General features: G+C 39.0%; 1 protein-coding gene across 1 annotated transcript; it reads right to left on the bottom strand.

The window, feature by feature from the left end:
* Nucleotides 1-55: 55 nt before the first annotated feature.
* Nucleotides 56-15,200, bottom strand: LOC101845030 (D-aspartate oxidase; the record flags this gene model as incomplete). The annotated part of the gene is given in 9 exon segments (XM_013087735.1): nt 56-1,669; nt 2,236-2,334; nt 6,073-6,190; nt 7,597-7,673; nt 9,806-9,907; nt 11,167-11,221; nt 12,060-12,125; nt 13,434-13,513; nt 15,086-15,200. Coding segments are annotated over 9 exon segments (859 nt in total), but the record flags the coding sequence as incomplete, so codon positions are not given.
* Between the last annotated feature and the right edge of the window lie 263 nt (nt 15,201-15,463).

Here is a 15,463-nt window from a genome sequence, read left to right on the forward strand (position 1 = left end):
ATAATAATAATAATAATAATAATAATAATAATAATAACAACAGGAGATTAGGATATAACGGTTTTAAAATCTTTTAATACATATGTATAAACGATAAGGGTGAAGATAACTTATTGTGACTCCTGCTGAGACCAACAAGACCAAGTCAGGCCGAGAAGTCAGCATTTGCCACATTTTGAGCATTATAATGCGTCATTTCCGCTCAAAAGAGGTCTAAAACATTCACATTTGGAGCATTGAAAAGCGTCATTTCCCTTCGAAGGGAACCTAAAGCATTTATGCTTACTTGTGCACAATTTCAAAGCCACAATGCTATCTTGTGAGAATTTAAAAGCTTCATTTCCCCGCGACGTGGACCTGAAGCTTTCACAAAGTGCATTGTACACAATTTCATTGCCACAATGTCGCTTTTTGAGCATTTAAAATCTTCATTTCACCTCAATGGAGGCCTAAAACATTCACATTTTGATCATTTAAAAGCTTCAAATCTCCTCAATGAGGACCTTTAGCATTTTCAACTACATGTAGGCTACAAAACATCAATACCATTATGCCACATTTTGAGCATTTAAAAGTTTCATGTCCCTTGATGGGAGCCTGAAGCATTAATTATAATTATATGTACAACATTTCAGTGCCATTATGCCATATTTTGTGCATTTAAAGCCTCCTTTCACCTCGATTTGGATCTAAAGCATTCACATTTTAAGCTTTGCAAAGCTGCATTTCCCCTCGATGAGAACCTAAAGCATTATCAATTACATTGTACACAATTTCAATGCCACAATGCCATATTTTGAGCATTCAAAATCTTCATTTCACCTCAATGGAGGCCTAAAACATTCACACTTTGATCATTTAAAAGCTTCAAATCTCCTCCATGGGAGCCTATAACATTTCCAATTACATGAAAATGTCAAAGCCTTTATGCCACATTTTTTTAGCATTTAAAGCTTCATTTCACCTTGATAGGGGTCTAAAACATTCACATTTTGAGCATTTATTAAAAGCTTCCTTCCCCTAGACAGGAACCTGAAACATTCCCAATTACATATACAAAATCTCCACTGGAAGGTTGCTGTGTGATGCTGAAACATTCCCAATTACATGTTCAAAATCTCCACTGGAAGGTTGCTGTGTGATGCTGAAACATTCCCAATTACATATACAAAATCTCAAGTGGGAGGTTGCTGTGTGATGCTGAAACATTTTCAGTTACGTGTACAAAATCTCAACTGGAAGGTTGCTGTGGGAAGCTGAAACATTCCCAATTACATATACAAAATCTCAAGTGGGAGGTTGCTGTGTGATGCTGAAACATTTCCAGTTACGTGTACAAAATCTCAACTGGAAGGTTGCTGTGGGAAGCTGAAACATTTCCAGGTAGGATGTTGCTGTGGGAAGCTGATACAATTCCAGTTACAGTTACATGTATAAAATCTCAAGTGGAAGGTTACTGTGAAACATTTTTCAGTTACATGTACAAAATCTCAATAATTGACGTTGCTGCCAGAAGCTATAGCTATAGCTTGGACTTGGCCGCTGCCTTGTGAGTGGAGGACGATGAGGCCTCTGGTCTGAGACATTCCTTGACCATGTCCTTGACTCTCTGGGCACAGCCGTGGAACAAGGTAACCCCTGCACCCCCGTGGCCGTAGTTGTGGACCACCTGGGGAACATTTGTGAGCTTGTTTGTGAGGTTGGTTGTGAGGTCTGTTTATTTGTTTGTGATTGTGTTTGTTTGTGAAGACTGTTTGTTTGTCTGTTTGTGTAAAAATAAGCATGTCGAAGCAATAACAGCCAATTAGAGTAGAGTTGTTATCGATCCAGCATCCAATTAGAGCTGAGAAAGATAGGAAGAAAGAGGGACAGAAACAACACAAGGATCTACCTGTGTCGCCCCCCCCCCCCCCCCAAAAAAAAAAAACCCCAACGACAACAATAACAAAGAAAGAAAGAAAAGAAGAAGAAGAAGAAGAAGAAGAAGAAGAAGAAGAAGAAGAAGAAGAAGAAGAAGAAGAAGAAGAAGAAAAAGAAGAAGAAGAAGAAGAAGAAGAAGAAGAAGAAGAAGAAGAAGAAGAAGAAGAAGAAGAAGAAGAAGAAGAAGAAGAAGAAGAAGAAGAAGAAGAAGAAGAAGAAGAAGAAGAAGAAGAAGAAGAAGAAGAAGAGGAGAAGAAGAAGAATTTTTTTAAAAGAACACGAAGAGGAGGAGGAGGAGAACAACAACTGCCTCACCTTCATGGGCTGTCCATCAAATTCCAATTCTTCTTTCTCTAATCTCAACGAGGATCTTCCAGGTCTCAGTCCAGCCCAAGGTCGGAGAATTTTCGCCTCCTGCAGAAGTGAAAACGGCATTGAAAAACAGATGTATAGTGGATCCTGTCCAACACAACCACCAAATGTCTAGGAGAAAAGTGGTTATCTTATACAGGTCATGACCCCAGTGCTTTCTTGTCATACCTCCATTTTTAATAACAGTGAAAACAGCTCATAACGAATAGTGAACTTTAAAAAATGTCACATTTTCAGTTTAAAAAATGGAGATACGACAAGAAAGAAAGCACTGAGGTCGCGAGGTGGTTTTCTTGAACGGTGTTATTGAAGTAGTGAAGAAAACGCAACGGGGGGGAGGGGAGGGGGGGGGATGTGATCATTTGTACAGTACAGGTACAGGTCTTGGGCAGGTAATCATTACAACAGGCTTGGCTGTATGAAAAATGCTCCCCACACAAGAATTCTTAGAGCAACAATTTTCTACAGATAAAATAAGATAAGATAAGATAAGATACATCTTTATTGTCCAGATCCTGACAGGATAATGGTTTGATGATTTTGGCTTCTGCGACACAAGCCTTTAGTCCTGTATACACGCCACTCTCTCACAATTATTCAGCATTTTCCCAAATATAAATTACCTGCGACCCCACACTGGATCAATGGTATTTTTTTTTTTTTCCCCTTGCCCATTTATATGAGATTGACGCCATCTGATTAGTGGAAAAAAGTGCGTATGATTGTGTCCAGTAGTGTATTACATGCATACTTAGTATATGAATTAACTGTAATAGCGGATAGAGATTCCAGGATTATAGATGTAAGTCATTGATCTGAGAGAGATGATGATTTTAGAATTAATAGTGGTGATGAGTGATGATGAGCGATTGCGTTTAAGTAATGTTAGCGTTAGTCCTATCTTCCTCTGCTCCAATGAGTCACGAGGGACGTGGAGGATCAATGGTATTAATTATTATTAAAGGAGGAAGCATTCATCACCATATTTTTCTTTTTGAATTTGTCTTAGTGTAACAGAAAAATATGAGCAGACTGCCAAGACAGGGGAACAAAAGGGAGGGAGGAGGGAGGAGGGAGGAGGGTGGGGAGAATATTCTCCACTATAAAATTTTCTCCATCAGTTTAGTCTCAAAGAAAATTCTAGATTTTTACATTTCCAAACATTTTCCCTGGTTAGTATCACTACTATCACTAGTGCGCCGTCCAGTCCACAGATATCTGTGGTGTAGTGGTTAGGTTCAATGCCTTTGTGCGCTGAAGACTCAAGTTCTATCTCACAGTGGCAAGAAAATTTTACAAATACAAGTAGCTCCAGTCTTACTGCTGGGAGTTGTATTCCTCTCAGCCCGGGTTGGCCCTGACAGTAGAGCTGGGCGAAGACTCGATTCCGGAACCGATTCCCACGATTAATGCTACATATGAAAAGTTCCGACTCCTTTTTACGAAAACCAACGGTTACCAATTACTTTAATCATTGAAATCTTCTTCTTTCTTTTTTAGATTTATTTTAAAAAAATAAAAGTTTATGCTTCCTAGTCTTCCGAAATCAAGGTTATCCTATATCCTGAAGATGTTCGGAGCCAATTAGGTAACCACCGGAAGAAATCCCATCATTAGAAAGTAAGTATTTGGGTTCGGAGTCGATTCCTACGATTCCTAGTTTTCAATAATGGGGAACCTGGCCGCCCAGCACTACCTGACAGGCAGGGTCGAAGCCCGCCTTATAAATGATCTAAATGTGTCACGACGCGGTGGAATCAGGCGCACGTCAATTTTTGGGCATGTTAAGTTATTGGTATCATCTTAAAGCTTTTTAAATTGTCTTGCTTTCGATAAAAAAAAATCCATTTTTCTTGAATACAAGTCGAGATATTTGCGATTGAAGGAGGTAGCTTGAGAGTACAAGGAAAAAGATAATTGACATTTTTTATGCCTTTAATTGACTTTTTTCGGAGGCTACAATCCACACATAAACGAATTCTTTAATGGACATGGAAGGTGTTGAGCCAAATAACAAAATTTTGATAAAACTTCCCAAACCTGCGGAAAAATTCCAGTTTCTTCACTTTCATTATTTTACCGAGCGCCTGATTTCACTACACTGCCTCCCAAATTGTCTCGGTAGAGACGTAAAAAACAAGTCCATAAAAGTCTTCTAGTCCTTGGTTTTCTCTTGTCCCTCTCCTCCTTGTGCAGGAGATCCCACGTCTCAGTCAGGGGAAACAACCAGAAAATAGGTGGATGTCCAGATATTCATGACAAGTACAGGATGTCAATAAATTCATGAAAAGTTCATAAAATGAACAGAATGCACGTAAAAGTTACATAAAACAATACAGTTAAGAGACTATAACAATCAATTACAGTAACTTATAAGTGCATTCTGTTCGTTTGGCAATTCTTGAAGTTAAGCTGCTTTGGGGCACTTTAAAAAAAGCTTACAAGTAGTTTTGTTCTTCATAGGGGTACAAGAATTGTTTAGTCCGTTTTCTATTTCTGAGGCAAGCACATGCATACTATATTTTTAATAAATAATATAAAAATAATATATATACATTTGTGTGTTTCACTTGTGTATGACAATTAAAACTGTGCTGTAACATTGCATTTAGTTTGTTGTTGAAAGGACAAAATAGGTGTTCAGAACGTCTTGGTAACTTTGTCATTGTGAGGCAGCGTGGTGGAATCAGGCTCTCGTCAAAATAATCAAAATGAAGAAACTTGCATTTTTCCCGAAGGTTTGTGAATTTTTATCGAATTTCTGTTTTTTGGCTCAACACCTTTCATGCCCATTAAACACTCATTTCTGTGTGAATTTTTCTGAAAAATTTTGATTAAAGACACAAAAAAATGTAAATTTTCAGTTACCACGGACTCTTAAGCTAAGGAAATGACTAATCTTTGGCGACCCTTTTCTCACTAATCTTACCTCTGAAAACAGTTGACCCCACCCTCTTCATTCGCAAATATCTCGACTTGTGTTCAAGATAAATGAATATTTTTTTCACCCGAATAAAGACAAATGAACAAGCATTAAGATGATACCAATAACTCTACATGCCCAAAAATTGACGAGAGCCTGATTCCACCACGCTGCCTCACAATTGAGTTAATAAAGTCCACTCACGGACTGCAAGAACAGTAGACTTTGATTATCAAGGGCTACAGTAGACTATGATTATCAAGGGCTACAGTAGACTATGATTATCAAGGGCTACAGTAGACTATGATTATCAAGGGCTACAGTAGACTATGATTATCAAGGGCTACAGTAGACTATGATTATCAAGGGCTTTAAGACTCGGAGTTTGACGTCAAAGTGTGTCTGTGATTACCGAAACAAAGGGAGGGGGAATTACAGGGCATTAAACAAGTGGGGAAGAAAAATGTGAACAGTTCATGTGTAGATATTGACATTTGCGTACCTTCAGTCACGGTTTTAGCAGCATTAGAAATACTCCTGAATAAAATGGGGTGATTTATTTTGAATGCAATATACTCTTGTGTAAAATGAGGTGATTATTTCGAATAAATACACTCGTGTAAAATGAGGTGATTATTTCGAATAAATACACTTGTATAAAAAGAGGTGATTATTTCGAATAAATACAGTTGTATAAAACGAGTTGATTATTTTGGATAAAGTCACTTGTATAAAATGGGTTGATTATTTCTAATGAAGTCACTTTTAAAACCAGGTATTTCTAATAAATTCATTTGTATAAAATGGGTTGATATTTCAAATACTGCTGCACTTAGCAGAGGTCGCATCCTGTTTACCTTCAGCATGGGCAGGAAGTCTGTGGCAGCCGTCCATATTTTCTGGCTGTCCTCCTCGGTACAGGTTGTGTCCCAGACTCCCTTCTCCGCTGTGCCGCCAACCACGACTTCGTTAGTGCTGTCGCGAGGAACACAAGAACATCCACATGTCATATTCTATACCAGTACCACTGTTTCCCTATCTGTAGTGCTCACAAGAACACAAAGTACATCCACATGTCATATTCTATACCAGTACCACCATTTTCCTAACTGTAGTACTCACAAGAACACAAGTACATATACACATGTCATATTCTATACCAGTACCACCGTTTTCCTAACTGTAGTGCTCACAAGAACACAAGTACGTATACACATGTCATATTCTATACCAGTACCACCGTTTTCTTAACTGTAGTACTCACAAGAACACAAGTACGTATACACATGTCATATTCTATACCAGTACCACCGTTTTCCTAACTGTAGTACTCACAAGAACACAAGTTTACATACATGTCATATTCTATACCAGTAAGCCCTACCACTGTTTCGCTACTATATTCTCCACCAACAAAGATTTCGTTAGTGCTGTCGCGAGGAACACAAGTACATCTACATGTCATATTCTATACCAGTACCACCGTTTTTCTATCTGTATTCCCCACCAACCACGATTTCGTTAGAGCTGTCACAAGAACACAAAGTACATGATCTACATGTCATATTCTATACCAGTACCACTGCTTCCCCAACCGTAGTGCTCACAAGAACACAAGTACGTATACACATGTCATATTCTATACCAGTACCACTGTTTCCCTAACGGTAGTGCTCACAAGAACACAAGTACGTATACACATTACATACTATACCAGTACCACTGTTTCCCCAACTGTAGTGCTCACAAGAACACAAGTACGTATGCCCTACCACTGTTTCGCTACTGTATTTTCCACAAACCACAATTTCACTAGTGCTGTCATGGGGAACACAAGTACATCTACATGTCATATTTTATACCTGTCCCCGTGGTTTTATGCACCCCGCATAATTTAGCTAAATTTGATCATTTTTTTGCTTAATTTCTGATTATTTTCCTTTATCATTCTTTGTTAAAATTAACTGAATCGCATAATTTCACATTTTTTGGGCTCATTTTGCTTAATTTCAGAATATTTCTTGCATAAAACGACGGGGACTGCTTTACCAGTACCACTGTTTCCCTACTGTATTCCCCACCTAACACACATACCTCAAAGAACAGTAATGGTCGCAATTAGAGCATTCGTATCATGCTGTATTATGTTGCGCATTATTTCGGTTCGAATCAGCATGGGAATTTATTGAGCTTGGGATGTTGGAGAAATTTTCAAGGCTCTTCGACATCTTGGCTCAATCCTATCGGAGACGGTGGTAACTTTGAAAGTCCCGTTTCGTAAAGAAAACAACTCTCTAGGGTTGAAAGGGGTGTAAAACCTTATACTTAACTAATCAACCCCATCAGACCGTTCATCAGAAAGAAAAATACTCATCACTCACCTCGGTAATATGTAAGACAGTAAGTTCCCATCCGCATTTTTCAAGAGGTAAAAATGCTTGACCCAGGGAGCAGAAACCTGAATAAGAATGAATAGGAATATAATAATATGATCAACAGCAATCTTACACACAAATATTTTTTAAACTTTAAAATGCTTTTTTCTTCTTTTTTTTTGGGGGGGGGGGAGGGAGGGGGCGGATATGTCTTAAAACCAATAATTTCGTTCTTTTTCTCTCTCTCTACAATGTAAATATATATGCATGTGTGTGTTTGTGTGTGTGTGTGTGTGTGTGTGTGTGTGTGTGTGTTTGTTTGTGTGTGTATGCATGGGAATGTGTGTGGATGTGTGTGTGTGTGTGTTTGTTTGTGTGTGTATGTATATGAATGTGTGTGTATGTGTGTGTACGGGTATGTGCAGTAGCGGCTCGTGGTTTATAGAACTGACCGGCCGTCATTCACGTCGACTATTCCTTTCCTTCACAACACACACACACACACACACACACACACACACACACACACACACACACACACACACACACACACACACACACATTTTCTCTCTCTCTCTCTCTCTCTCTCTCTCTCTCTCTCTCTTATTTTATACCCATACTTTCGCCGTCCCCACCCCCTCCCCCACTCCCCCCCACACACACACCACTGTAAACATTGTAATATACTGTGAAAGAGCTAAAATATGCGGTAGTGTCAAGAAACAATATCATGAATAACGTACGAAGGAAGTTAGTCAGATTAATAGAAACTGACTTGATCGGCACAGAAAAAAAACAAAACACTACTAGGCCAGAAAACAAACTGAAAGTGAGAGGCAATAAACTGCTGGTCCTGGCCTTCAGTACTTTACTCGTACTTTCTACACCCCTACACAAAATATCGACGTGCACTGGACCCGTTAAATATGTAATAAGAACTGTCCTGTATGATGACAAAAAGGTAATTGATACTGTACCAGTGATGCTGTCCCATGCAGATCAAGTCTACAATCAGATACATAGTGTACAAAGCTGGACAAAGCACACAAGTTTCCAACCATTATAATATCATCACATTTTTTCTTCAACGCACTTCTCACTTCTCAGAAGAGAACACTGTGTTGTAACGAAGTGGGGAAGTGTGTCAAATGCTAATTATAGAACTTGGTGTCTAGCTGGGGTGACGGTGGAAAAGGGGAGGGAAGGGAGGGGATAGGCCTGGCCCAGACTCTGACAGCCGAGTGCTTATGGCTCCTCATTAAAATTCTCCTTATATATCTTCACTAGACGATTCCTCCCTCCGCCGGCCAGACTCCTATGGGCCAGGTAAGTTATTAGTGGGGAGACAACGATGAGTAAATGTCAAACAGGAACTATAGGTGGTTAGAAAGTCAATAAACAAAAAAGAGTAGTGCCATGCTAACAATAAATGTTCTGATAGTAGTTAGAGAAAGGCTGAATGATAAATACATGTTTTGCTGATAAAATAATACATGTGTCTGTGCTGCTCAAGACAGTCTCAATCTTAATTTTGTAAGCTACAAAGAGGCCAATTTGGCAATTTAGTTCTAAACTCCTTGCCTCTATTCCTTCTCAAGACTGTCGATGGATTTGTCCATGGGACTGACGTCATCGCTAGGCCAAAGCCCGCCGTGTGTTTGTCTCGTACGTAGTAACCTACGAAGTTCCGCGAAGTGACGGCTTGATGGGAGGGGAGACGATTTAAAGTTACGAGCCGGCGTGATAACAAACGTGAAGGAATGAGGCTCTGTCGCGACAAATAAACAGCAGTGAATCCCACTTCTCTATTTGTGCGCCTTCAAATCGGCAAGGTGCTTTTTGAATGTTGATACATGTTTGTTTGGATTTACTTAAAACTGAATGAAAATCATCATCAGCAATAAATCTCCTGTCAACAGTCCAGCTGAAAAAAATCTGACCGGCACCCCAGTTAACAAACCGCCCCTGGGTATGTGTGTATGTGTGCGTGTATTTGCAAGTTTGTGTGCGCGTATGTGTGTATGTGTGTGTATATGTGTGTGTATCTGTAAGTGTGTGTGTTTGCATGTGTTTGTATGAGTGCGTATGTGTGTGTGTGAGTGTATGTGTGAGTGTGTGTGTCTGTGAATGTATATGTATGGTCAGCATTTAGAGTCATGGACAACATGCTAACTAAAGTAGCAACCAATTTTCCAGAAACATGCCATATACCCACCCTCAGAACTTGCCCTCTCACAGGCACCATTTGCTGATCGTTGAGCAGTTGCTTTGAACCCAGGCCACAGCAGTTCACTATGACATCACACTGACCTGAAAACTGGAGTAGAGGAGCAATATTTAAATTTTTGGTTCAATTTTTGTAAGTGTTTTACAGCGCTCTCAACTGTATAAGATCATATGAGCATATGGGACACATTAACCCTATCCGTACGTAGTGTTTTACTATCGTATCCATATGACATGGGGAACTCTGTGCCACCACTTTCCAAAGAGAAAATTTACGCGTTAATCCGATCCGTACACTTTGCATAACACTCTGTTGAAAATTATTTTTTGAGAAATACTGAAAGTTTCAAGGAGATCTTCGCACTAGAAGTATTGTAAAATGTGAAGAATATAACCTGGAGGTACCAGATGACCTCAGGATACGGATAGAGTCAAGCATTTTCAGTTTGGTAGTAATGAAAAAATTGGTGGCAGCCGAAGCATACTTTTATTAATTTTAGGACCACCAAGGGATCTTTAAGTTGCACAACTTGCACACAGGACCTCCATAATTTTTTCACCATTACCCGACAAGGCTAGGTGTTGGATCTTACCTACCCTAAGATCAGGCGTGTGGCTGAAAGACAGTAGTAAGAAGGAGCTGAGGAGTAGCATTGTAATGGCAGCAGAAAGACAATTATTAACTCTTCATTCATGAAAAAACCCAAAACAACAATAACTCTTCATTCACAAACTAAAACCAAAATGTATAAGTCAGCACATTTTGCATTTGGTGTGGTGGAAACGGGTAGAAACATGAAATTGAAACATAAAATCATAATATTTTTTACTGTTATCCAATGTAGTTTTTGGCCCATCCATGACGGAAAACCTGGCTGACTCCGAATTTGATGAATCCACTTGGCTGGAGTGGTTTCCTTTCTTTTTTTAAAATGAAAGAAAAGAAAAATCTCTCGAGTAAATCATGGACGCTAATGCAGGTACCTCGGACAATTATTCAATCATTTTGAGCGAGTAACGTTGGTCTTCGTAATATGAATGACTGTATGAGTATACCAGGCTTGGTTTTTTTGCCATATGTGATTTGGATTTGCAATTTTCAAGATTTTTAAAGAAATTCAAGAAATCAAGTTGTTCATGAAATCGAGCGCTACTGCACTGAAATAGGCCTACATATGATTGGGAGATTCAAATTGTGACTTAAAAACGTGCACGAAAATACAAAAAGCAGAATTTAAGAGCCGGTGAAAAAAATCTAGATCTAGTGTACATTGGTCTTCATTTTAATCACTTAATTTTTCTTTTCGTAAGTAATTTTTTAAGTATCTGACATTTTCAGCAGCTCGTTACCTCCTTCAGTGAATCAACTTTTGCACACCTCACTTTGCCTCCCATACTTTTGAATCTGAAAAAGAACAAATGGTGGAAATGAATAAGTTAGTTTTGTTAGTTTTAGTAAGGTTTCACGGCACTCGCAACTACATAAAAGGTCATATGAACGCCAAGGGGTGGATATCAACAGAGAAGTCCAAACAGGGAATCAGACTTACTCTGCTCACCTCTCTAGTTTCAACAGTACAAAGTCAGCTTCCGCTATCAAGGCACCAAGGAATTTTCGTTTTTTCGGGTCCATACCTTTCGTGCCCAAGTAAAAACATATTTTCGTGTGAATTTCACAGAAAAACGTTGATTAAAGGCACAAAATAGGTAATTTTATCGTTTTCAGGGACTCTCAAGCTATTGAAATCATCAAACTTTGGCGGCCATTTATTCTCGCTAACTTTACCATGGAAACCTGGCGATCCCACCTTCTTCAATAGCAACTATCTCAACTTCTATTGAAGATAGATGGGTACTTCTTTCATCAAAAGCAACACAAATAAACAAGTAAGTCATGTTCACTATGATACAATTTTAACCTCACATGCCAAAAAATTGACGAGCGCTTGATTCCACCACGTCGAGACATATTACATATCCATCGTTAGAGTCGATACGTTATTGCACCCGCAAATTTGACCAGCGAAATTATGACACCTGCAAAATGCCAATAACACACTTACTTATCAAAGTAAACCTATAGTAGATTTTGATTTAAACACACATAAACACACACCTACACACACACACACACACATACACACACACACACACACACACACAAACACACACACACAAAATTAGTCTTTTTAGCATTGGGGAACTGGACGTATAGAGACAAAAGAAGAAAAAATACGACTTACTTTTGCATCAGCCAAGGCAGAAAAACCACAGTGTTGACTTGCACAGAGGTGTAAAAATAGCCAGACCTTTGGAAGAAATGAAATGGCAGATTATTTAATAATAGATTAATAATAATAGATTGCATTTATATAGTGCTGTATTCCATACAAGTATAAGCTCTGAGTGCTTTACACCAATCACATAATCATTCACACAAGAGAAAATATTTCACAGAAGCAAGAAAAACCAGTTCAACCTCATAAAGAAGAACATTCACAACCATACATTAACCATACACGAAAGGACAGTTTAAAAAATGTAAATATATCTATACATGTATATTAAAAAATCAGAACTTACCAACACACTATAACTAACAATTAATTGAACAAATGAATCTGGAGCAATTGCTTTAACCTATCAAAATTTGCTGTTTCTCTAAGATCTTGATGCAAGGTGTTCCAGATTTTGGGGCCAAAAAATGAGAATCTTTCCTCGACAATACTTATTATGGAAAAACTTCATCTCCCCTCCACGCTTAATGGCAACAAAGGATGAAAAAGTGAAAATAAAGAAACTTATTACGTACGTTGGTGACTTATTCACGGCTTCATCGAAGTGTATGTGTTTCTGAACAATGTGTCGTAGTTTAAGGGACAAGATACATTTCTGAGCAACAAAGCGTCTAATAATGTACGTATAATTGGTTCCAAAAGTGAAGGCACCAGAACAGAAATATGTGAGGCAGCGTGGTGGAATCAGGCTCTCGTCAAAATAATCAAAATGAAGAAACTTGCATTTTTCCGCATGAATTTTTATTAATTTTTTGGTTTTTAGCTCAACATGCCCAAAAATTGACGAGAGCCTGATTCCACCATGCTGCCTCACATATCTTCTTATTCTCTTCCCTTTTCTCTCTAAGGCCTAGATCTAGATCTACTAATTTTTTCTTTTACATTTTGGGCACGCCCGGTTTTTCTTTTTCGTTTTTTTCCCTTGCCTGGTATTGGGTTTTTTCGCGAGATTTTTAAAGGTTTGTGCGCGTATGTTTGTATGTGTGAGTGTGAGTGTGTGTATTCCCTTCTTGTGTGTGTGTGTGTGTGTGTGTGTGTGTGTGTGTGTGTGTGTGTGTGTGTGCATGTGTGTGTGTGTGCGTGTGTGTGTGTGTGTGTGTGTACATGGTGAAACACCAAATCATGTGCCAGGATCTGGACAATAAAGATGTGTCTTATCTTATCTAAATCCATGTGAACAAAATTAATCCATTTAGATTTAGTTACACTAAGCAGGCTTATTCGTTAACACCTTCACTGATGCCACCAATAAAATCTGGCACAAATTTCCTCACCCCATTCAAAGTACACACGAGTCAGTATGCCAAAAAAGATACTTACTTTGCCGCTGGGAATTTCTTCAGTTCTGACGGCTGAAGAATGCGATAGCCATCCACAAGGTCATGGAAAAGTTCATATTTCTGGAAAGTTCCAAACAAACAGCAGCTTTATAGAATGCAGTGGCAAAGACATTGACCAACGTTGATCATGAACAATGGTTATAGCCTACATTTGTGAGGTATTGTGGTTAAATCAAAACGCTCATCCAAATAAGGAAATGGCAAAAGAACAGTCGATATCTGCCTGTAGGCAATCTTATTGGAATTTACATTCTCCTATTCTTTTCTGCACTCTCAGCTTCCTTCTTTTTTAAATTTTATTTATTTATTTTTTTATTTTTTTTTATTTGGGGGGGGGGGGGGGGTTTCAACACCTTTATATCCATCTAAAAACAAATTTCATTTTACTTTTAAAAAGTGAATAAATGGCACAGGAAATGTAAATTTGTATTTTCCATTCCAAGGACACTCGCCCTCAAGCTGTGGAAGTCCCTTTGGCTGCCATTCTCTCGCTCATTTTTACCTAACTATAACCCCCACAGGCGACCCCCACATCCTGCAATCACAAATACCTCAACTTCTATTTAAGTTAGAAGGGTAATTGTTTCTTCAAAAGCTAGAAAAATTAATTAGCTTTAAGATCATACCAATAACACCAGATGCCCAAAAACTGACAAACACCTGATTCCATATATACAGGACATAGTCGTGACACATATACATATATATATATATATAACATAGTAATACACAACATATAAACACTCGAAAAGTCTCTTTTGTACTGTCTTTCTGTTACGCCTTTTCATTTACATTCTCCTATTCTTTTCTGGAAGACGTACAGGTGAAGAAATGGAAATGGATTGGACACACCCTGAGGAGACCCCCGTCAAGCAAAACGTTTCCACAAGGAAAACGAAAGAAGGGAAGACCAAAAATGACATGGAGACGAGCGGTACAAGCTGAAATTGAAAAAGCGGGGACATCATGGAAACAGATAAAAAAAGGATGCTCAGGACAGGCTTCGCTGGAGTAATGCTGTTGATGGCCTGTGCTCCACTGGGAATTAAAAAGGGCAAGAGAGAGAGATTCTTTTCTGGGCTCTCAGCTTCCTTCTTTTTTTTATATACCCGTAGCTTTCACTTTTCTATTGACCCAAGTCTGTGGTGAAATGTTAAGCTCTCATCGGTGGTGCCCATTGGAGGACTGACTCGGTTTGCTTTGATTCGGTTTGGTTCGGTCTCAGGCAGCTTCAGAGCCCACTATAAATACACCAACTGTCAAAACCGATCCCCAACATGCTGTCGAAGGTCATCATCGATTTTATAGGTTTTCTTGGTTTTGCCCCTCGCGTAGAGGTCAATCCGGCTAGCCCCAAACCTACAAAACTGACAAAACAGAACCGAACGGAACCGATGATACGCTAATGGGCACCACTTATTATATCTATTCATGCAAAAGACATCAGTTCGATTCCCCACAGAGGAAGCGCCGTAAAACCTCTACTAAAACTAAAAGAGGAAGTCTATATCCTCAAGTATCTCTTGTCTTTCAAAAGGGTCCCGGTATCTGACTCAAAGCACAATTCACAGTCCACCTCCCTTTTGACCTAAAATGTGTTGACAGGGGTGTAAAACACGAGCAAGTAATCACCTCTTCTTCGTAGGTGAACAAAGTGTATCCAGAGATCTGTTGGACGCCGACCGCGGGTCCTTGAGCGTCAAACGCTAAATCAATCAGGTAGTCGTAGGTTGCTTTGCAGGTTTCTCTGAAAATGATAGAAGTAGAAGGTTTGACTTGGATGGGCCACACACACCTGCCCCCCAGCACCTCAATCTTTTTATAATATACATTTGTATATACACCTTTCAACGCAATACACACACATACCAACACACACACACATGCACACACACACAAACACACACACATACCAACACACACACACGTACAGATACACACACATACACACACACACACACACACACACACACACATTCACACCAATACATACCAATACATACACTCACA

The sequence above is a fragment of the Aplysia californica genome, unplaced genomic scaffold (genome assembly GCF_000002075.1).
Source record: "Aplysia californica isolate F4 #8 unplaced genomic scaffold, AplCal3.0 scaffold00630, whole genome shotgun sequence".
Taxonomy (NCBI): Eukaryota; Metazoa; Mollusca; class Gastropoda; order Aplysiida; family Aplysiidae; genus Aplysia; species Aplysia californica.